This window comes from Cervus elaphus, chromosome 10 (genome assembly GCF_910594005.1).
Source record: "Cervus elaphus chromosome 10, mCerEla1.1, whole genome shotgun sequence".
In the NCBI taxonomy this organism is placed as follows: domain Eukaryota; kingdom Metazoa; phylum Chordata; class Mammalia; order Artiodactyla; family Cervidae; genus Cervus; species Cervus elaphus.
Window position 1 is genome coordinate 24,759,677 of NC_057824.1, and position 23,980 is coordinate 24,783,656.

At 51.2% G+C, this 23,980-nt stretch overlaps 1 protein-coding gene across 1 annotated transcript in view; it reads right to left on the reverse strand.

The window, feature by feature from the left end:
- The window catches only part of LOC122701385, a 161,433-nt gene extending 137,988 nt beyond the window's left edge, over positions 1–23,445 (reverse strand). The window contains exons 1-10 of the mRNA XM_043914303.1: positions 23,379–23,445; positions 18,734–18,787; positions 17,274–17,434; positions 14,989–15,059; positions 12,664–12,829; positions 12,448–12,585; positions 11,296–11,476; positions 9,492–9,637; positions 4,672–4,772; positions 1,970–2,135 (exon numbers count right to left, since the gene is read on the reverse strand). Of these exons, the coding sequence (XP_043770238.1) occupies positions 1,970–2,135; positions 4,672–4,772; positions 9,492–9,637; positions 11,296–11,476; positions 12,448–12,585; positions 12,664–12,829; positions 14,989–15,059; positions 17,274–17,434; positions 18,734–18,787; positions 23,379–23,445 (1,251 nt within the window). The remainder of the gene's footprint in view (positions 1–1,969; positions 2,136–4,671; positions 4,773–9,491; positions 9,638–11,295; positions 11,477–12,447; positions 12,586–12,663; positions 12,830–14,988; positions 15,060–17,273; positions 17,435–18,733; positions 18,788–23,378) is intronic.
- Positions 23,446–23,980: the final 535 nt, after the last annotated feature.

A 23,980-nucleotide genomic window follows, 5' to 3' on the forward strand; every position in this document is an offset into this window, starting at 1 on the left:
CGACCCCAGCCAAGAAGCCTGGTGAGGGGTCTTTCACAGGCCTCCCCATGGGATGTTTCTTAAAAATACAGACGCCCCAGCCCCTACCCCACCACTCCTGAGGGTCTGAATAAATTGCCTGTGGTGTGACCTGCAGGGAGCATTTCTTAAAATGCCCCAGGGGGCTTCAAATTCAGTGGTAAAGAATTTGCCTGCCAATGCAGGAGACACAGGTTTGATCCCTGGTCCAGGAAGATTCCACGTGCCACGGGGCAACTAAGCCCAAGTACCGCAATGACTGAGCCTGTGCTCTAGAGCCTGGGAACAGCAACTACTGAAGCCCGTGCACCCTAGAGCCCTTGCTCCACAACAAGAGAAGCCCCGGTAATGAGAAGACCACAAAACACAACCAGAGAGCAGTCTGGCTCCCCACACCTAGAGAAAAGTCCACGCAACAATGAAGACCCAGCACAGCCAAAATTAAACAAATCAATAAAAACATTTTTTTTTCAATGCCCCAGAAGACCTCTTCTGTGCATCCAGGATGGACAACAGTATCTCAGGCTAACAGGGGAGATTTGGCAAGGCTGGAGACAACATAAGTTGTCACAACTGGGGGACAGTGCATTCTTGTGATGGGATGAGAGAACACATACAGTCCAGAGAGGCGTGAGAACTGGCAGGAGACAGGCGAGTGAAGAGCCTGGACTCCAACAGCCCAGGGACCCATATGCTCTGTTCCCTGTGTGTCCCTGGCAAGTGGTACCAGTGTGTACATAACACTTAGCCCACGGCATAACGACTATCAGTCCGCACCATCCCAAGGCAAAGAGAGCACCTTGCCTGAGGTGGTGCTGGTAAGGGACTAGGCTGGGTTCTAAAGCGGGGTGGGAGGTGGCATCGCCTTTAAGAGTCTGCGCTTTAAGTCCCCCACCCCCACACTTCTGCACTTCTGCTGAGCAAACGAAGGAGGGAGAGAGAGGAAAGAAGGGGGAGCCCAACCCCGCTGGCACTGGCTGAGCCCCCACGGGCCCTGCAGGGCACTGATGTCTGTGTGGCCACCGTAGGACCTGTTAGGCTGTGAGCAGTGCCCCCCTGGCCCAGTCCTGGCCTGGCTCTGACTCAGGGCCCGGTTCCCTGTTGAACGGGGCCAACCACACAGCCTGCATGGACTGGCCCCACTGTAAACGCCTGGCATCAGGGGCCGGGGGACGGGGTGAGTGCTCCCTACGCTCCACCTGGACAGTTAGTCAAGAGTCCGACCAGCATGAGGGACTGAGAGATCCTGCTGGAGACCCCACCCCTCCATCAGCCAGCCCAGGGGTCTCCCATACACTCCCCACTGGTGGCCTCTGAATCCTGGCCCACTGCCAATCTGGACGGGTAGAGTGAGGAGTGACAAGTTAGCCCGCCCCCTGGTGGGTGAGGACACGCCCCCAGGTGAGTGAGGACACGCCCCCAGGTGGGTGAGGACACGCCCCACCGTCCAAGAAAAAGGCACAGCAGCTGCATCACCTGGGCCAGCTGCCCAGCCTCCTTGGGCCTCAGTTTCCTCATCTGTAAAATGGGAGGGATAAGAGCACCTACATCATAGAGGCATCATGGGGGTTAAATAGGACCTCCTTGTGTTGTTAAAAACCGCTAGCCTAGTTTCACATGCTTTTGTAATCCTGAGACTCATCAAATACGCTTGATTACAAGAACAATAGCAACTCTAAGCCGCTGGGTCTCCCCACGAGGCATCTAGAGAAGTGCTTTATATTCAGCATCTCATTTCTCACCAAGAGCCCAAGAGGCAAATACTGTTCGATCTCCATCTTACATCAGAAAAACAGGCTCAGATAGGTCAGAATCACGCAGCTGGCAGGGACATTGCTGAGACTCAAACCCAGTTTTTCTGATCTGCCTCCACTGGCCCCACCAGGCAGAGGCCCAAAGCCTGGAGGACCGCAGAGGGACCGCATGGGTGGGGGCAGGGCACAGGGCTCACCAGCAGCGCGCGGACCATAGCATCAGTGGGCTCGGGGACGAAGGCCAGCGACCAGAGCCACGCCTCTGTCTCGTCTGCCTCCACCTCCCCGGACACGATGAGCTCTGCCATGAGGCCCACGCAGGCCTCGGTGCCACAGGAGGGCAGGGCATCCACCAGCGGCTGCCTGACAGGGAGAGAGACCCAGGGAACGTCACGACGGTGGCCTACACGCCCAGGTGCCCTCCAGGACTCCTCTCTCACATAGCCTCCAGTCATCTGGCAGCAATCAGAGGCTGAGAGAGGTAAGGCAGGGACGTGTCCATGCTCACACACCCAGAAAGGGGCTGAGCCAGACCCAGGCAGCCTGGCCAGGATTCTGTCTCTTAGGGCCCCGGAGACACCAGCAGCCCCATCTGAAAGTGAAAGTGTTAGTCGGTTAGTTGCATCAGACTCTTTGCAACCCCATGGACTGTAGCCCACCAGGCTCCTCTGTCCATGGCATTCTCCAGGCAAGAACACTGGAGTGGGTTGCCATTCACCTCCTCCAGGGGATCTTCACAACCCAAGGATTGAACCCGAATCTCCTGCATTGCAGGTAGATTCTTTACCATCTGACCTGCCAAGGAAGCCCAGTCTAAACCTTGGCAATTCTGCCCACTGTGGAGACACAGCAGTTTGGGGCGATGTGAGTCCCTGCCCACTGCTCTCCCAAAACCAGCCACACTGACCTCATAGGATAAGAATCCCTTGTGTAGAATAGGAGTCAACAACTGGCAGGTGGCCCCGCATTAAACCGCTAATGCTCTCAGCCCCAAATCACAATCTCTCCTTTTTCTTTTTTTGAAATTACAGAAAGGTTGGGATGTTCAAGAGAGGTTTTGAACCTTTGCACAGTGATGGGTCTAAATGGGGAGATGATGGCTGAATGGGGGTGGGTGCCTCAATTATAGTAGGAATAGGAGGTTCCCAGGGCTCACACAGGCATCAGGGCACACGGGGCAGAGTGGATTGGGCCCCCCACCTTATCAACCCTGATGAGTGACATCCATGGCCACAGAGGACCAGGCATCCCACCCACCCTCAACTCACACACACCATCTGCCCATAAACAGTCTCTGGCCTCAATTTATTCATCTGTAAAATGGGAATGCTGATGACTGTGCTAGCTCCAAGAAGAGCATGAGGCCTCAGGAACACAAGCCTCTTCATCTGGAGACATCCCACCTGCCCTTCTCATCTCTCACCCTTTTATTTCCTCTCTTTCCCTTATAGATTTGGGTCCAGGAAAACCAGGCTCTGGGCAGAAATGGAGGAGGAGGTGAGGGCAAGAGAAATCTCTCAAGAGTATCAGTCCTCTTGGAAACTTCTAGATTTGGGGATGGTCTCCCTGCCTCCCTGACTCCTAACATCTAAGTAGACGAGCAAGACACAGGGGCTTGTGGGAATATCCCAAGTGACAAGTAGGGTGAATCACCAGGGGAACAGGGAACTCCACATGGAGACTCAGAGGCCCCTCCCTACAGCAAAGACAGCTAAAACGTGCACAAGTCCAGTGTCACTTATATTTAAGAGCCTAAGAATTTGATGGATAAGCACAGACCACCTGGGTTCAAATCTAAACTCTGCTGTGTGACTTTGGGTAAGTTTCCTAACTGCTCTGTGCCTTTGTTTCCTTCTACAACTGTTACATAGGAATAAACCCAGCTACCTCATGGGGTCATTGTGAGGATTAAATGAGTGAATACAGATAAAAGGCTTGGAAGGTATCTGTGCGTTATTAGCTGTTAAGTTTGGTATTCGTTCAAAAGACATGTGACAATATTGATTCACGGGCTTCCCTGGGGGCTCAGACTGTCTGAAGAATCTGCCTGCAATGCAGGAGACCTGAGTTTGATCCCTGGGTTTGGAAGATCCCCTGGAGAAGAGAATGGCTACCCACTCCAGTATTTTTACCTGGAGAATCCCCATGGACAGAGAAGCCTGGTGGGCTATGACGGGGCTGCAAAGAATCAGACACAACTTAGCAACTGAACAACAATGTTGATATGGTGGGTGGCGGGGGGTTGGGGGGGGCTTTCTTTCTTATTTCTGAGTCAATAAAATTTTTTTTCAGGTCTCAAGATCTGAGAGCCTTTGAAAAGCTCACAGACCTGAAATCTGGATCTCGCAGGCCTAGTAAACGGCTGAACTTGGGAAAGAAGCTACAAGTTTCCCCCCTCGACCCCCTACAGCCCTCTGCCCCTGGAGGTAGGACCTCAGAAGTTCCCCTCCACCCTTGGGGTCTCTCTATACCCCTTGCTGGCCCCACATCAGCAGGGTATGGGGGTGAATCCCAGCCCTGCCCAGCACCCCCCACTCCCAGCAGAAGGTAACCCAAGGCGCATTGGAATGCTAATTCCAGCTCCCGGCCAGAGGGACCCTGTGTGGGGAGGGAACAATGCTTGTCTTTATCCCCGCCAGGCCCTGCAGCCTCCAGTCTCCCCAGACTCCAGTCTCCAGCCCCCGTGGGAACCTCCAAGCTCCCCGCTTAATCATCTTCTTGGCAGATGTCCCCAGACTGAAGGACAAGTCAGGAATGAGATAACATATCACAGGGATGAGCTGAAATGTCACCATCCATCTCTCAATGGTGACCTAGGACAGCAGCAAGATTATCCAGCCCCCCCAGGACCCCCCAGCCAACTCCTGGCCCAGCCCCCAATTCAGGGAGAGGCCCTTACCAGTTGTCTCGGCATTTAAAAGAAAGTCCCCAGAGTTCCATGAGCTCATCCGCAGAGAGGCCTCGGAGCTCAGTCACCAGTGTCAGGAACAGTTCCGTGGCCTGGTAATCAGAGAGGGCAGCGTGAAAGACTCGAACCCCAAAGGTCACCTCATCCATCCCTGTCTCCAGATGGGCTTAGTCACTCAGTCATGTCCGACTCTTTGCAACCCCATGGACTGTAACCCCCCAGGCTCCTCTGACCATGGGACTTTCTGGGCAAGAATACTGGAGTGGTCACCATTTCCTTCTCCAGGGGATCTTCCCGACACAGGGATCGAACCCATGTCTCCTGCACTGCAGGCAGATTCTTTACCAGCTGAGCCATCAACATGGCTGCAAAGAAGGTGGGAACTCCAGTATTTCCCAGCAGCTTCACAGACCCAAAGAGATGAGGCTGCTCATATGGGCTTCTTTCCACTGAATCCCAAGCTCCTGGCACACAGGCTGGCCCATTTTTTTTCTTTAGTTTAACAAGCATTTATTGGGCACCTACTATATGCCAGGCATACATAAGGGCCAGGGACATGGGGGAACGAGAGATGGTGTCTGTATTTGTGGGCTTTATGCTCTAATAAAAGCCCAGTGACTGAGTGGGAAAGAATCCACCTGCAATGAAGGAGACTTGCATGAGATGGGGTTTCGATCACTGGGTCAGGAAGATCCCCTGGAGAAGGATATAACAACCCACTCCTGTATTCCTGCCTGGGAAATCCTATGGACAGAGGTGCCTGACAGTCTACAGTCAATGGGGTCGCCAAAGAGTCAGACACAACTGAGCGACTAAACAACATGTTACAATGATCGTAATTATTATAATGAGTCCTACCATATTTCACAGTTTCTGATATTTCCAACTAAAAAACTATGTGAATGTTTTTCAGAATTATGAACAGTGATGGCTAATCGGCAGGGATTTGCAGCTTTTGCTCCTTGTCTACAGGTCTGACCAGCCCCGTCACCAAGTCTCCAAACACTCGAGGAAATAAAGGACTCTATTCAGAGCCCACACCTCTAGGAGTTTCAGGAGATAGTGGGTTTGGGATGATGGCCCCACATCCTGCCTTCCCTCCCCAGTGCCCCCTCAGTCTCAGATTTGCTGCCTCAGCCCAAACCCAAAGCCGCGGCAAGAGTGATGAGGTTCCTGGCTTCCTGCTGGGCTTGGTCAAGGCCAAGAGTGAGCCCTCACCCCACCCGGCCGGGGCTCCATGGCTTCAGGGACGGGCCTGAGACACTCAGGCCTCCTCTGCTCTGAGCGGCTGAGACTGAGTTCTGTGCACACAGCTTGACTTCAGCCGGATGCAAACGGGACACAGGCCTCAAGGGCCAGCCCTCCCACCAGAGTGTCTGCCCCCAGGGTGGGCAGCATCCCGACTGTGTGACTTCTGCTGGCGGAACTGGTGTGTGTGTGTTTGTGTGTGTGTGTTTTCACTTCAGTCGTGTCCAACTCTTTGCGACTCCATGGACTGTAGCCCGCCGGGCTTCTCTGTCCACGGGATTCTCCAGGCAAGAATGCTGGGGGGGAGGGGGTTGCCATGCCCTCCTCAACAACATCGATGCACAATAGTAATAACAACAACAATGGTGGCTTTGTGTGGAGCCTCGACTGTGGGCCAGGAGCTGTTCTAGGCACTTTATAGGCACCACTTCATTTGACCTTGACCCTACGAGGGTCCATGACTCTCCTCACTTAACAGAGCACTTAAGTCAGGTGACTGCGGCCACAGGGCTTCTGAGTGGCAGAGCAGAGACTTGAACCCACACTCTTAACCAGCATCCTACACTCAAGGCCCTGGAGGGGGGAGATAAAAAGCCCCGATTGCCAGTTTCCCTGGTATCAGTACTCCCACTGTGGCCCATTACCAGCAGCCCAGGCGCCATCAATGACCGCGGACGTGGGAGTCACTGCACAGAAGCAGGCCATTGTCCCCGTTTCTATCCTACAGTGGGTGCCAAGAACCACCAGTGCAAGATGAAAGTGTAGTAAAATAACTAGCGGGCGATGATATTGATCATTGATAATGATACTGATCATTACCTTCATTTTGAATATGATTCATTTTCACTGTAAATGGGTATAACAATCTTTTCTTTAATTGGAGTATCGTTGCTTCCCTGGTGGCTCAGAGGGTAAAGAATCCGCCTGCAGTGCAGGAGACCTGGGTTTGATCCCTGGGTTGGGAAGATTCCCCTGGAGGAGGGCATGGCAGCCCCCTCCAGGATTCTTGCCTGGAGAATCCCCATGGACACAGGAGCCCGGCAGGCTACAGTTCACGGGGTCGCAAAGAGTCAGACACGGTTGGGAGGCTGAGCACACACGGTTGCCTTACACCGCTGTGTCAGTTTTTCAGTTTCTACTGCAGAGGGAATCAGCCTTTCATACACACGTATCCCCTCGTTTTTAGATTTCCCTCCCATTGTGGCTAACAGGAGGCACTAGTGGTAAAGAACCTGCCTACCAATACAGGAGACCTAAGAGATGCGGGTTTGGTCCCTGGGTGGGGAGGATGCCCTGGAGAAGGGCATGGCAACCCACTCTAGTGTTCTTGCCTGGAGAATCCTATGGACAGAGGAGCCTGGCGGGCTATAGTCCGTGGGGTCGAAAAGAGACACAACTGAAGCGAGTTAGCTCTAGCACCCGTCTAGGTCACCACAGAGCACCGGTAAAGTTCCCTGTGCTACACAGTAAGTTCTCTTTAGAGCATAACTGAACCTTTCGTAATGTCTGCTTACCAACCAACCTGCAGGATTTCCAGAGGCTAACCATCAGCTCTGGCAAGTCAGCACAAGCCAGCCTGGCACACCACCACCCACACTTGGCTGCACACACAGTTGGCGTGCAGTGGGTGTCTGTGATGTGGGTGCTCTGAGTACCCCAGATGGTGGTCAAGAGCTGTGCCCTCCCTCAGGCGTCCTCCCTGGCAGCCCAGGGGCGTGGGGGGCACTGACCTGCCCAGCTTCTCTCCCCATCTTCTTCTCCTTCACTCCACTAGGCTCTTGGCCACCCCAGGCTGCTGCCCCCCACATCGAAACCCCAGGGCCTCTCTGCAGAGGGTCAGGCTGGGGAATTTGCTCTCTATTGAGTCCCAAGTCCTGGTTTTGTCTCCAAACTGAAAAACCCATCTTGTCTCCTGCCCACCAACAATGGGGTGGGGCGAAGGCATTCCCAGCCCAAGCCCACGCGGCCATCCCCCTGGTAACCAGTGGGCCCTCTCCTGGGGAGAGGGATGCGAAGCACCGCTTGATGTGCACTGAGGCATCCCCAAAAAGCTATTCTCAGGAACAAAGTCCTCGGCAATTCACCCCAGCCCAGGGGACCTCCCTGGTGGGAACAATTTGCTTCCTTGTTAGCGCTATAAAGACAGGACAGCCGCCCCGCGCCCTCTGGGGCCAGCACCGCCAGTCTGCAGGACGGGAGACAGGCTCGCGACATGCCTGGCCCTGAGCTGCCTCTGCTGGGGAAATGCCCCGCCAGGGGGGCGGAGGGTGGTGCTCTGGAGGCCAGATGGAAGGAGGCAGGTTGGAACACAGGAGGCAGAGCAGTGGTTCTCAATGGGGGTGAGCGTACTCCCCCGGGGACTTAGGGTTCCCTAAGTGGAGACACTGGTTATCATGACAGGGATGGAGGTGATGCTGACACTGGTGGGTAGAGGTCAGGGAGGTGGCTAAACATCCGACAGTGCATAGGGCACCCCAAGGGGTCAGGAGCGCCAGGGTGAGAATCCCTGCCGTGGGGGCCAGGGTGCCTGGGCGAACAGCCGGCTCCGTCACCCACTGGCCGGAGGCTTGCAGCACCACGTCGCGGGGCTGAGGGCCCTCTCCTTTGGGCTACTGACTTCTCTCTGACCACCACAAAGCCCCCCAGGTCAGGGATTCCAGAGAGCAATGAGCTGGGGCCTTGGCTCCCGGTCCCCAAAACAGTGAAGAACCAGCTGCAAGTATGTCTCTGCTATGTACACGCAAAATGTACAATGTGTGTGTACATCTGTGAGTCTTCAATATATACATATATATGGTCTATATTTACTGACTACATGTTCAATGTATTTTACACAAATTCAAAATATTCCATTTTCTTTGGCTGCCACGCAGCTTGTGGAATCTTAGTTCCCCAATCAGGGATCAAATTCAGGACCTCAGCAGTGAAAGTGCAGAGTCTTAACTGCTAGACTGCCAGGGAAGTCTCAACATATTCTTGGGTGTGTGTATTTGTTGTTGTTTAGTCACTAAGTCATGTCGGATTCTTTTGTGACCCCATGGACTATATAGCCCACCAGGCTCTTCTCTCCGTGGGATTATCCTGGCAAGAATGCTGGAGTGGATTGCCATTTTTACCTCCAGATTGTGTGTGTGTGGGGGCGGTGTGGGGGGGTATGGGGGGTGTGCAGGGGGGTGGGGGGGTATGCGGGGGGTTGCCATTTCTTCCTCCAGATTGTGTGTGTGTGTGTGTGTGTCCTGAGAGATCTCTAGGACAGGCCAGGTCCAGAAGGTTAGTCTGGGGGCCCAAAAGGACCATGTGCCCACAGACAGACCAATGAGAAGGAGGCCCCCTCCAGGCTCCTGTCCAATCAGCACTAGGTCAAGGTTTGCACACACCTGCTAGATTTCTTCCTTTTGCTTTCATAACCAAGCAGAGTTGCGCACTGCATAACCTGCCCAACAGTACACAGCATCTCTAATATTGAATATTCTACCAAGTAGACCTTAAAGGATCTGGTAGGAAGAGGAGGGTGTCCCAGGGCCCCAGGCCGACCCTGGCCTGGGACTGGAGAAGCCACTTACCTCAAAGCTCGTGGCCTGAGCCAGGCACAGCTTCCTCACTGATGCAGCCCCTGTGGCCACCGTAGCTTGGGACGGGGTCTCCTCCCATTCATAAAGCAAGCTGCTCGGGGTTAAGTCTCCACCGTCTGAATCTGAGGTGGGAGGTTCTTAGCAGGGATGACCGCATGGGGAGAAATGTCAGAGTGAGTGGGAAGGACCCCTGGGAGCCACTCCCACACCCTGCCAAGGCTTCCTTCAGTATGTTTCTGGCAACAGGTGAGGGGATCACACACAAGAAAATCATGCCAGCGTTACTGCTGACGGCAAAAGACGGGAGACAGTCCATGTGCCCATCAGTAAGGGACGGGCCCGATAAGGTGACCCCAAAACCCTCTGGGAATTGCCAGGGGAAACATGGAAACCTCCATGGAATGGAAGATTATTCAGCAAGAAAAAGAAATGAAACTGTGACACATGCTATAACACGGATGAACCTTGGGAAGATAGGTTCATCCCACAGGATAAACCTATGGGAAGCAAAAGAAGCCAGTTATAAAAGGTCACCTACTATCTCATTCTATTTATACAAACTGTCCAGAATGGAAAAATATAGAAGTAGAAAGTAGATTAGTGGTAGCCAGGAATTGGGGGAACAGGAGGTGATGGCCAATGGGTGCAAAGTTTCTTCTGGGGTGATGAAAATGTCATAAAGTTGATTCTGATGATGAATGGACAACTGTGACTCTCTTAGAAGCCACTGAATTATTCACTTTAAATGCATGAACTAGACAGTATGTGAAGTACATCTCAATTACACCTGTTTAAAAAAAAAAGATTAAAAGCTCATTCAACTCAATGGGCAACCACCAGGCAGGTCCTGAAACTAGATGCCCCAGTCATGGCCAGTGTCTGTATTTGAGGGAGGCCTTGGGGGGCAGGTCAGCCTAGGATCTCAGCCTATGCTCCATGGAACCAAACAGAATGCTGGGAAAACCCAGGGCTTCAGTCCCCATCTGCTGGGTTCTCCCTGGGGTGGTACAGGCAGCGAGTCTGTTTTCTGAGGCAAACCTGATTGTCCACCAGGGCTGTGGAAAAGACCCCATGGATCCAAGTCCCAGCTCTGCCTCTCATTAGCTCTGCGACTTCAGTCATTTTTACCTCTTGGACACAGCTTCCTTCAGTGAAAAAAATATAACTAAAAACAACAGTAACTTCCTAATGGGGTCATGATGAGAATTAAATTAAATAATCCACATAAAGCACTCAGCACAGATACTGGCCCACAGTAAATCCTTCTGAACTGTCAGCAGTAAGAATTAACCATCCTTACTTCTTATTCAGGGAGACAGCCATTTTTTTCACCATGGAAAAAAATATTTATCTCTTTCCCTCAGATGCATGCCTCGCTTTGTTTCTTTCTGGACAAAAATCCTAAAAGGGAACCATGCTCCAGGGGATGCTCTATGTTGGCAGGAACTTTCCAGAAAATCAGGAAACCTGAGTCAGCTCGCCCCCAAAATGGTCAGGTCCAAGGGTCATCAGGTAAGTTGGATTCTCCCACAAAAGCTGGGAACCAGAAGATGCCATCTCCACTGAGAGCAACCCAGAGAGGAGGCCAAGACCAAGCCTGAGAGCCATGTGAGCCGACAGAAACTTCTAGAAAAAGAGGCCGACCCTGACAATGGCCACTGTCAGAAGGTGTTCAAGGGTGTCCAGACAGGGATACAGCAGTGGAGCCTCTGCTTGCTGGAACCCCTCTGGTCAGAGGACACTGGGAGGCTCAACTAAAGGTCCGGGGCCACCCCCCCACCCCCACCCCCATCACCTGTGACAGCCGGGTCCTGGGGTACCTCCCGCAGCAGGGAGAGTGAGGAAAGGGTCCACATCAGCGCAGCATTTGCTTCCCTGGAGAGGGGCCCCGCGGTGTCCAGCTGCGTGCAGGAGGCCTCCCGCAGCACGCCAGCCTGCAGACTCTGGATGCAGGTCAGGCGGGAGGCCAGGCCGGGCTGCTGGACCATGTGGGGAAGAGGCAGAGGCTCAGGCCAAGCCTTGGGAGTGAGGGAACCCCCAGAACCCCCAAATCAGTAGCAAGAGCCAAGGCTGGGGGGAGCCCACTGGGGACTACCATGGAGCTTTAGGGGCTACACTGGAGCGTCAGGATCCCCCTCCCCATAGATAGAGGTGGGAGACCAAGGGAGGCAAGAAAGAGCAGTCAGCGGTCACCCCAAGGGGAGGAAGGATAAAGCCTCAATTGGAAAATGAAGATGGCCAGCGCCTGCAGTCCTGCATATGCTTCTAGATGCTGAGACTCTGTATTAGCCGTGTTAACAGTGATCACCTCCTATCCTTATATAGACACCTACTGTTTACATTGTGGTGTTGGAGAAGACTCTTGAGAGTCCCTTGGACTACAGGGAGATCCAACCAGTCCATCCTAAAGGAAATCAGTCCTGACTGTTCACTGGAAGGACTGATGCTGAAGCTGAAACTCCAATACTGTGGCCACCTGATGCGAAGGGCTGACTCATTTGAAAAGACCCTGATGCTGGAAAAGATTGAGGGCAGGAGGAGAGGAGGACGACAGAGGATGAGATGGTTGGATGGCATCACCGACTCAATGGACCTGAGTTTGAGCAAGCACTGGGAGTTGGTGAAGGACAGGGAGGCCTGGTGTGCTGCAGTCCATGGGGTCGCAAACAGTTGGACATGACTGAGCAACTGAACTGAACTGTTTACACAACACTTTCATCTGCAGGGAACCTTGGAAGAGAGAGAAGGAAAAGGGAAGAGGAGGGAAGGGGAAGTGGGGGAAGAGTTAGGGGGTGGGGGGAGAGGAAGATGCGAGATGAGGAAGTTGGGGAGGGGAAGGACAGAGCCTGGGAGGGAGGAGAAGGGAACAGGGAGTGGGCCAAGAAGGGGGGACCGGCCAGAAGGCAGGACAGGAGAGGGGACCGGGTAGGGGCAGCCCCGCTCTCACCTCCTCGGCGGCGGGCAGGGCCTGCGAGCGCAGGGAGGTGCGCGCCCTGCGCAGGGAGCACCGCGTCAGCTCCTTGGTCTTGTGCAGCCTGGTTCCGAATTGCTGGTACGTGGTGGGACACCTGCCCAGTATGTCCACCTGGGAGAGCGGGACCCAGTCAGAGCCCGGCTCCGCGTCACTCCATCACCCACCCCCCTCTCGAGACTCGGAACTCACCTCCTCCACAGTCTGGGGGTCGCGGGCACCCGGATGACCCTGCAAGAGGCTCAGCACCGCCCGCTTCACGTTCAGCGCCCAGCGCGGCTCCGCGGGGCGGGGGCACAGGCGGACTACGCGCCCCGCTTGCAGGACGAAGCGCAGCGGCTCGCGGCCCAGGACAGCGCTGTGCGGGGGTGGGCGTCAGGGCGGGCCATCTAAGGCCCCAGGCCACCTCTTCTCTGCTACCGCAACCTTGCCCCTCCAGGGTGGGCCCCTCCCATAGGTCAGTCCCGTAGGAAGCACCCAGCTACCCCCACGCCCCGCCCAAATGGCCTGGCTTCCTAACGGCTCAGCTCCAGCCAGGTCTCAACCAAACCACACAAGAGACAGCCAAGTCTGTGCTTGAAGCTACTCCCAGCCTTGTTGCTACCTGAATAAAATGGGTGAACCCAGCTTGGGGAAAAAAAAAAAAAATAGAAAAAGCTGAGCTTCCCAGGGCGTCCTGTATTGCAAAAGTTCTCATTTTCCCAGCCCCCTCACGTTATATAGGAGGGAACCTGAGGCTTGGAGCAGTAAGGTGACTTGTTCAGGGCCACAGCTGGGATTCGAACCCAGGCAGGATGGCTCGGGAGTCACAGGTCTCAGACACCCTGAGCTGGAAGTTGTGGAGCCCTGCACCAAGGTAACAGGATAAAAATCTCTGGAGCTGACCAACCCCCATGGCAAGTGTTGCCATGAGCCTCCAGATCTAACCCTGACCCCCTATTAGGTAAAATACCCATCCTATTACCCACCCTATAGCATCCTAACCAATCACATAATGCCACCCTTCCAGTAGGAATTTTCTCTGTCTTGAGGCTCTAAAAAAGTGGCTGCTCGCCTGCAAAAGGGTTCGGCTCTCCCTTGAGCCAGCCTGCTGTTCTATCAGGGTCTCCCACTCTACTAAACTTTATTCTCCTCTCATTCTGCCTGGTGTCTGGAAATTCTTTTCCAACCTGCACACAGACCATGGCAGAAGTGACTTAGGCTCCAGCCCTGTAGAAACGAGGGAACAAGGCCCAGAGAGGGAGAGCGACTGGAGAGGACTATGCAGCAAGTCTGGGAGGAGCTGGGTCCAGGATTCAGCCCAGTGCTCTTCCCGTCGCCCCTCACCTGACACAGACCAGGAGCCTGTGTCTGGTATGGCCTGGCGAGCGAGAGGATAGGGCAGGTTGGGGGCGAGGGCTAGGGGAGTACTCCCCTTTGTGGGGGGCATTGAAGAGAGAGGTGCCCTGTGATGAAGGGGAAACTGGCAAAGCCCCAAACTCCACTGGCCAGCCAGCAAGCAGAACCTTAGGGGACACAAGTGTCCCTACTGAACATCCCTGGGGAGGTCACTGCCCCTTCTCCAGCTCCATGTGGAGTCTGCCCCCCTCCCTCAACCGTGGCAGCCCCCAGGGTCTCAGGCCTCAAGCTAGAGAAATGCTAATGGCGCCCGCCCCTTCTGGAATAGCTAGGGTCAGTCTGGTCTCTCCAGGAGCTGGCAGCCCTGCGCACTGACTTAGCATTTCTGATGAGACTCCCCAGGGACAATAGCCCCTGCTGCCCCCTCGGAGAGGAGCCCCCTAAGCTTTTCACTGGGGATCCATTTGCCCCTGGCAGCTCCCCCATCTCTGTATCCCTGCACAAAGGCTTTATTATTTTTTTTTAACAAATGAATTTGCAATCAAAAAGGAAGAGGAATCTGCGGAGATGGGCTTGTCTTCAGGCTGGCAGCTGGACTGAGCTTTGTGGTCAGGAAGCCACTGTCAGGAGTCCCTGGGAAACACGCCGAGGAAGGATTCCAGGCTTGGCTGGGTCGCCAAGGGGAGCTTGGCTTGGGAAGGGAGAAAGAAGCTATGTGTCTCCAGGAGAAGCCCCCCATCTCAGCAAGGAGGAGGAGGAGAAGGGCAGGCCTCAATGGGTGCCCAGTGTCTTCCAGAATGTTCTTAAGGATGAAGCCCAGAGGGTGCTGGGCAGACATAAAATCTGGACATGCTGGGAGTGACAACCAGGAAAATGCAGGGCAAGAGTTCCTTCCTCCAGATAAGGGAAGGTCATCTGAAGCTGTTTGGAGCCACTCAAGGCTCCCACATCACAACAACCCCCAACGGTCCTCATCAATGGCCTGGGTGTTTACAAGGTCGAAACAAAGATGGAGTCCTCTTTGAACCTCAATCCAAAATGGCCTCTCTCTACTGAAAGGGGGTTACCCTAATTGGGTTCTTTCAACACAATCTGGTGCACCCAGTGTCCGGTGACCATCGGAAAAGGGAGCAGGGCTCACATTAGCAGCCCCATGGGGAGCAAGGCCCAGCGTCTTACCTCAAACTCTCTGACTCCTTCAGAACTTCCACCTTGGACCCCAGGATGGATGTCAGCTGGAAGTGCTGGAGCTGAAGCAGGATGTGCTGAGTTGGTGACCTCTCCTGGGATATTCCAGGACCACACCAGCACCCCCTTCCCCACCTAAAGTAGTTCTGGGCCCCCTCGTGATTCATGCTGGTGAGGGAAGGGTAGGCAGGGAGATCTGCCCCTTGAGCAGTACCCATTTTTTTAATGCTAAAAACATAGCAAACAAAATTGCAGCAGTACACAATTTGCCTTGTGCAGACTGACCCTGTAGGCAAAACAAGCCCTCAGTTTTGATGGAGATTAAAGGACTGAAACTCCAGTACTTTGGCCACCTCATGCGAAGAGTTGACTCATTGGAAAAAGCCCTGATGCTGGGAGGGATTGGGGTCAGGAGGAGAAGGGGACAACAGAGGATGAGATGGTTGGATGGCATCACCGACTCGATGGACATGGGTTTGAGTAAACTCCGGGAGTTGGTGATGGACAGGGAGGCCTGGCGTGCTGCGGTTCATGGGGTTGCAGAGAGATGGACACAACTGAGCGACTGAACTGAACTGAAAGGACAGCACAGTGGCAATTCTGACCAAAACCAACATTTTGGATAGTTTAAGAAGTCAGAGGCAGCTCAGAGCCGCCTCACAAAAGGCTCCATCCTGTGGTCTACATGAAAACGTAACAAAGCAGTTTTGAGAAACTCTCATCAGCAAGCACTCCAGTCAGTTCAAAAACACCTTACAAATGGGACATAAGGCTTTAGCGGAAACTACACAGCCATTTATGCAGAGTGGGAAGGTTTGTCCAGGAAACACACGAGAGTCATCAGAAAGAGACCAGAGAATAGTCAGGCATTTCCACTTGCAAGAACATGGGAGAGCTTCAGGAAAATCTTGATGAAAAAGAAACCTACAACCACTAGGAGAATCTGTCTCGTAATTCCACTTTGACCTAACCCAGTACCACCACTGTCCAGTAAAGGCAGACCTCGTTTTACAGTGCTCCACTGAATTGTGCTTCCCAGATACTGCTTTTTTTTTTTTTTTTTTTTACAAATTGAATGTTTGTGGCAACCCTGCCTTGAGCAAGTCTATCAGTTTTTCCAAGAGCGTTTGCTCATTTCATGTCTGTGTTACATTTTAGTGGCTTTAACAATATTTCAAACTTTTTCATTATATTTGTTAGCATGGTCTATGATCAGTGATCTTTAATGTTACTACTACAACTCACTGAAGGCTCAGATGATAACTAGCTTTTTTCAGCAATAAAGTATTTTTAAATTATGTACTTTTTATAGACATCATGCCATTGCACACTTAATAAACTACAATTTAGTGTAAACATAACTTAGATATACACTGGGAAACCAAAAAATTAGTGTGACTTGCTTTATTTCAATATTTGTTTTATTTCAGTGTCCTGGAATCAAACTTGCAGTATCTCTGTGGTTTGCCTGTACAGAGATGTCCAGGGCAGGCCTGGAGTCCCCAGCTGGGTCTGGGCTGTCCATCTTAGTCTGCTCCTTTGCCTACAAAGCCTTGATTTGGTTTGATTTTGCTCACCCCTGGGGCCTACAATTTCCCAATTGTGACCCTCCATTTATGGTTTTTCCAGTAGTTATGTATGGATGTGAGAGTTGGACCATAAAGAAAGTCAAGCACTGAAAAATTGATGCTTTTGAACTGTGGTGTTGGAGAAGACTCTTGAGAGCTCCTTGGACTGCAAGGAGATCAAGCCAGTCAATCCTAAAGGAAATTAGTCCTGAAAATTCATTGGAAGGACTGATGCTGAAGCTCTAATATTTTGGCCACCATGTGAAGAGCTGAGTCATTAGAAAAGAACCTGATGCTGGGAAAGATTGACGGCAGGAGGAGAAGGGGACGACAGAGGATGAGATGGTTGGATGGCATCCCCAACCCAATGGACATGAGTTTGAGTAAGCTCCAGGAGTTGGTGATGGACGGGGAAGCCTGGCGTGCTGCAGTCCATGGGTCGCAGAGTTGGACACAACTTAGCAACTGAACCCAAGGACATAGCTTGATCCCATCCTATGGCTATACCTGCTCCAAGGAATACCCTTCACTCCTTTAATCCCCACTCCTCCCCACACTAGATCTACCCTGGCACCCTCTACAACCAAAATGACACCTCATTCCCATATTATTCTAGAGCCCTCACTTGAATCTGATTTCAGGGGCTACGGCTTCCCTGTGGCCCTCCCCCATGTCAGTGTGACCCCCTGGTTCCTCAGCGGTACTCACCTGTAAGGCCATCTGACAAGGGCCAAGCACATCGAGGGTGACCAAGCCTTGCAGACCAAGGCCACTCCCCTCCACCTGGGCCCCCTGCAGGCTGGTGCTGGTGTTAGTGGAAAAGTGATAGATGTATCTGGTGCCCACAGGAAGGTGAGGATCAGCTGACCCTGGAGGGCAGAGAGAAGGCACACGGTGTCTCTTTGACGACCTGACACCTTCTGAGACTCAGCTCCACCTGCACTACTTAGGCATCCTAACTGTCACCTTCCCTTCTCCTCTGGCCTGTGAGCTGCCTGCTCCCAGCTCAGGGGAAGTGAGTGGAGAAGAAAATGAAGATATTAACAAGGAGTGCTTAATCAACGTTACCTACTGTTTCACATGCTAGGCCTTCTTCTAAGACCTTTATACACTCCAAGTTTCTCAACTTCCGTGGTGTCAATATTTTGATACCCTGTAATGGTGTTGTGGGGGCTGTTCTGTGCATTATAGGATGCTCAAAAGCATCTCCAGATGCCAGGGGCACACCCAAGTTGGGACAAGCAAAAATGTCCCCAGACTTTGCAAAATGTCCCTGGTAGATACAGTCATCCTGGTTGAGAACCACTGATCTATTTTACATTAGCTTTTGGAAGCCTCAAAACAACTTTGAAGTGGGCACTCTTATTTTCTCCACCATACAGAGTTGAAAACCAAGGCTCAGAGAGGCTAACTAACTTACCCAAGGTTGCACAGCTGGGATCCAAACCTTGGCTGTCTGATGATTCCTCACCTACTGCCTTGGTGGATATCAGCAGGGACCGGGGGTGGGTTGGGGAGAGTTCCCTGACCTTTACAGAACACAAAGCTGCAGAACTGGCTAGTCTGGAGGTATTGGAGATAGTGGGGAGGTGGGGGAGGTACTCTGGGGTAGATTGGATCTAGAGAGCAGAGAGTCTGTGATTCCCGAACCTTCTATTTAAACCACAGACCAATTGCAAAACACCATTAAAGTATTAATTATGACAGCTCATCCTTCTCCTGGGCTTTGAAATTGAATGAACAAATTCTTGTTCATTTCCTTGTGCTCAAGATATAACCACATCTCACATTCCGAAAATGCTTCCTTCTAAGCCATTTGCCCCCAGTTTCTCTCTTGCCACCCCGAGATGCAAATAGAATCACTTGGCTGAAGATTTTACTCCACCTGGGGACCACAGGGTATAAGGGAAAGCCCCAGGGCTTTAGGGCTGGGATGGGTTAAGACCATTTTAAGCTGAGTGTGATTGGCTTCTATAAGTGCTGACAACCAGGTGGCCTTTGCAGAACCGGTCTTGCTCTTCCCCACTAGTCTCCCTGGGAATGTGGCTGAGGCCCTCAGGGGTTGTCCCTAATTAGACCTGGCAGTGATCAGCTTCCCCTCCCCAAACCCCTGCCCTGCCCTGTTTTGAGTTCACCAGAAGTGTGATAAGGTCTCCGGAGAGACTCACCTGTGCAGGAAGTCATGCAGGAGGCCGCCTGCCCCACCAACGAGTCTGGCATTTCTGAAATCACAAATCAGATGGAACCAGGGCAAGGCCTGGGAGACGCATGCGACAGCCCTCTCCCATGGGCCGCTGACCTGCTCTGGAAAGAGGACATTAAAGGGGCCAGGGGGACAAAAAGAGATAATTCCCACTCTCCTCTGTCTCACGGAGCTGGGAGTAACCTCCATGCACCCTCCACCCACCCCACTCGTCCCCATCTTGGGTACTAATACCACTGTCCTCCTGTTGCTCAAGCTGGTAACCTGGAAGTTGTTTGTGCTTCTGCCTTTTCCCTTATCATCACCCCAAGTCCCAAGTGTCAGCAAGTACTGCCAATTCCATCAGGTCTCCATCCGCCCCTCTCTCCGTCAGTTAATCCCTCCTTCCCTCCATCCACCTCTCTGTGGACCCCTCCCTGCCTCCAGCCATCTGTCTCTCCCTCCATCCACATCCATCCCTCCTTTCATTCATCTATCCGTCTGTCTCTCTCTCTGTCCATCTTTCTATCCATCTATCCGTCCCTCCCTCCCTTACTCCATCCTTCTTTCTCTCCATTCATATGTCTCCACTCCCACAGCCATCACTCCAGGCAAAGCCTCATCTTCTCTCACCTAGGCAACCTCAGTAGCCTTCCATCTGTTCCCTGTGTCCACAGTTCACTCCCAACACTTACAGTCATGTTTTAAAACCCTTAATCTAATTGCATCACTCCCTGTTTAAGAGCTCCTAAGTCTCCCCCACAACCACCCCAACCCACACGCGTTCATAATAAAATCCTTCCCAAGCTAGCCGGCCTCTGTCTGCCCCTTTGGCCATATCTCACCCCACTCAACCTCCAGCCATGCTGGGCCTCCTCCAGCTCAAGGCCTTTACACAGACTCTTCCCTCTGGTCTCAACACTCCTCCTCCAGTTCTCACATCCTACGCTCCTTCAGACCCCAGCGTGAGCATGTCTCCCTGTCCAGAGTAAATCCCCCCTTGTCAGCCCCTATCTTAACATCCTATTCTCTTCACAATGCTTATAAAAATGTTAATGATTTCACTATCTCCATCATCTTCATCAAAATTGTATCCCCCAGTGCCTGGTTCCCAGTCGATACTGGAATGAATAAATGAATGAATGCAACTAGCACACAGCACTTATCATGCGCCAAGTGCTGTTCCAGACAAGTTATATATTCAGCGCCTTCAATCCTGACAGTTCCCTGTCGTGAGTGCGATTATTACTCCCATTTCACGGAGGCCCAGAGACTAACACGGTTAGTAGAGGAGCCAGGTATTCTGAGTCCACAGCCTTAACCACTACACTGTCCCAAAGCAACAAGTGAGTGAATAAAGGAATGGCTGGACCAACAAAGGCAAGACCAAAAGACTGCGGCAGTGAAGGATGGTATCTGGCTCGGCTCCCTGGTCAATCTCATACCCCATTCACCGACCATCTATGCCGCAGAACAACGAGGGTATGAGCGGAACAGCCAGAGACCTCCTCAGGCTGCCGAGGACACTCTGCAGGGGACCCTCCTCCCTGGAAGGGTCAGCATCTCTCCATCTGCCCGTCCCAACCCTCACCTGAAGACTCTCCATTTCCACCTACTATCATTCCTCATTTATCCTTCCTTCCAGCTACATGCCTGGCATTTCCTGGACATCACCCATTTCCTTTCAGAACAGCCTTAGCCGGGGGGTCCATCTGCAGCCATTTTCATAGAATGACTTTCTATGAAATAAGACATTGCCATTCTAAGAAATAAGACCATTACTATTCTCAAAACCACCCCCACTATGCCTCAACTGGTAATCATAACACGTGCCAGCATGTTTTTAATCCCTTAAAAAAATATACTTTCCCAAAATGGGGGGAAAGTGCATTTTATGCCATTCCATTTAAACCTTTGCAATAATAGAAAACAGTAGGGTATTTGGCAGAGTTTTTGCTTCCCCTGAATGTTTTGGCTCAGCCAACAAAATACTCTTTGCATTAAAGTAGAATATCAATGGATAAAACCACATTTCAAAGACATTTAACTCAATCAATTTCCCTGCCAACTTGCCTTCAACTCTTTGATCACTTGAACCCTGGGCTCCAAATTAAACATGTTCGTGCATAATCATTAAACTCCCAGTTGTCCACAGATCCAGCATTCAGCTTCTTTGTTCCACTGATAACCTCTGCATCAGCTTTTTCTGCCCAGCTATGACAGAAGCAGTGATGCCTGCAAGCCTGGGTCTACCATGAGCTCCCAGGAATAAGGGGTGTTCGGAGAGCATTCTGCTTGAACCAAGTCTGTTTCCCTTCCATTTTTCAAGCACTTAAAAAGACATATCTAAGGCTTTAAAAAAAAGTTTCTGAAGAACAAAGACCATTCAATTATCCTACTAAATGTTATCAACCAAGAAGGGGGAAACATTGAAAACTGGGGAGTGATAAATCTTTCCATCGCTTCTAGGGAGAGATTGGACATAGACTGAAAGTGATGTCACCGAAACAGCTCAGGAATGAAATCGAGCCTCACTTCAGCTTTCTCAGAGGTCAAGTCTGATTCCCATTCATCTATTTACCCAGCCAGCACAGACTAAGCACCCACTGTGTGAGTGGCAAATAGGTGAAAATTCACCGAGTAAAACAGTTGTGACGGGCCCTGTACTGTCTGGGAAGTATCCTCCAGCCACATGCAGCTAGTGAACATCTAAAATGTAGCTGGTGCTATGAAGAAGCCTTTCATTCTATGTAATTTTTTTTTTCTATGTAATTTTAACAAAATTTAAAACCTACGCTCAAGTCAGTTATTGGAAAACTTTTTAATCAATTTTTTAGTTTTAATTGGAGGATAACTGCTTTCCAGCGTTGTGTTGGCTTCTGCTGCACTCCAGTATGAATCAGCCACATGCCCCCTCTCCCTTAAACTGCCCTCCCACTCCCCGTGGAAAACTTTAAAAGGTGTTTGAAATGACTTAGTATGTGGAAGAATTGGGGGTGGGGATTTGAGCTAATTTTTATCAAATGATGGAATCATCATTCTCCACAAAGCACATTATATAAAACAAAGTGATGTAGTACTATGATATAAGCTTAGTGTTTTCAAGAATTCCTTGCATGTTTAGCCCCACTCTTATCTTATCACATTCTACAGAATACACCATAAATAGTCTTGCCTCATGTCCAAATTTACCTTGTTTGATATAATCTGAGGATCCATGCCTTGACTTTAACCCCTACTTCTGTCTTACTCAGAATGGTTGATATAATTATTACATATCTCCCATCTTTACTGTCTCAAATAAGTACTCCTCCACTCAATACTAAAACCTCATCACACCACACTCCCAAAATCAAAAGCATAATGACCTCATTCATCTCTTTCAACTCAAAATTTTAAGAAATCTAAAAAGAGATCAAGCATTTACAATGAACATTTAGCATTCAAATGTTCTAAGTATAAAGGACACACTGGATTTCTAAACACAGAAAATATAACTCATTAATAATTTCTATATTGATTACATTTTCTAATAATATTTTAGATATATTGGGTCAAGTACAATAACTTAGGCCACCTGATGCAAAGAGCCGATTCAATGGAAAAGACCCTGATGCTGGGGATGATTGAAGGCAAAAGGAGAAGGGGGCGGCAGAGGATGACATGGTTAAATAGCATCACTGACTCAATGGACATGAATTTGAGCAAATTCTGGGAGACGTGAAGGACAGGGAAGCCTGGCGTGCTGCAGTCCATGGGGTCGAAAAGAGTCAGACACGACTTAGCGACTGAACAACAATTACAATATATTATTACATTAATTTCAGGACTGCTCTGGTGATCCTAGTGGTTAGGAATCCACCTGCCAATGCAAGGGACACAGGCTGGATCCCTGGTCCATGAAGATTCCACATGTTGTGGGACAACTAAACCCACACACCTCAACTACTGAGCCAGTGCTCTACAACAAGAGACGCCTCTGCTAGGAGAATGCACACGTGTATGTATGACCGAGTCCCTCTGCAGTTCACCTGAAACTGCTTCCGCAATCAGCTAAACCCAGTGCAAAATTAAAAGTTTAAAAACAAAAAAGCCCCCATTCACAACTAGAGAAAGCCCAAGCGCAGCAATGAAGACCAGCGCAACCAAAATAAATAAAATTAAAAAAAATTTTTTTTAATTAATTTTACCTTCTAACACTTTTTAAATGTGGCTACTTGAACATTTAAAATTACATACTAGCTTGCACTGTATTTTTAGTGGATAGCACTGTCCTATACCTTCCTGCAATGAACAGACAACAAATTCAAGTTCATTTCACATTGTTACCCTGCAGACTGCTAAGCATCCTTGCACACAGGCTCGGGGAGCCTAGAAGTCAGCGTTTCCTCACTCAGGATTTCAAATCTGGACTCTGGATTCCAGAGGATGTTGGTGGAAGATGGGAGTGAGACAGAGACGAGGGACCCACTTGTAACCTCTCCTTCCTTCTCCCCCATGACAGGTAAAACCAAGGATGTGCAGAGCAAGGACAGGTAAACAGGCATCTGGCTATAAGAACACCATCCCAAGTGGATCTGCGCTGCCGCCCCTTCGCCCCAGACAGAATAGGGTTGAGCAGCTTTACTTACTCTCTGAAGTCGCTGGCGCCAGCACCCAGAACAGGACCAGACCAAGGAAGCCCAGGGGCGCTGGCATTGCCGCTGGCCTGAGGGAGCCCCGCGCCACCAGCCTCTCTCTGCAGGGCAACTCCGAACAGCCCAGAAAGGAGCCTTCTCTCCCAAAGGAGAGGGTTCAGCTTCAATCCTCTCTCCCAGCAAGTAGGGGATGGGAAGGGGAGGAGGGGGCTTCCAGGGCAAAGACCCAGCCAATCAGAAGCCTCTAAAAAAGTTCTTAGCCCCAGGAGGGAGGGAGGGAGGGGGGCTTCTGATCAGTGAGGGGGAAAAAAAAATCCCTTTTCTGTCTAGGGAAAAAAAAAAAAAGATTTGCCTCTTCAAGTCTTGTAAATAGAGCTCTTGGGGCAGAAGGCAGTATAGCATGGTTGGCCCTTTTTTGTGTGTGGTCTAATGGACAGAACATAACATTTATCATTTTAGCCATTTGAAGGTGGTAATTTGGCAGCATTGAGTATATTCATGACATGATGCAACCATCACCACCATATTGAGTTCTGAGGTCTGATTTGGGGTTTGCCATTCCCAGTACTTAGGGTGGGCAAAGTAAACAGAAGAGC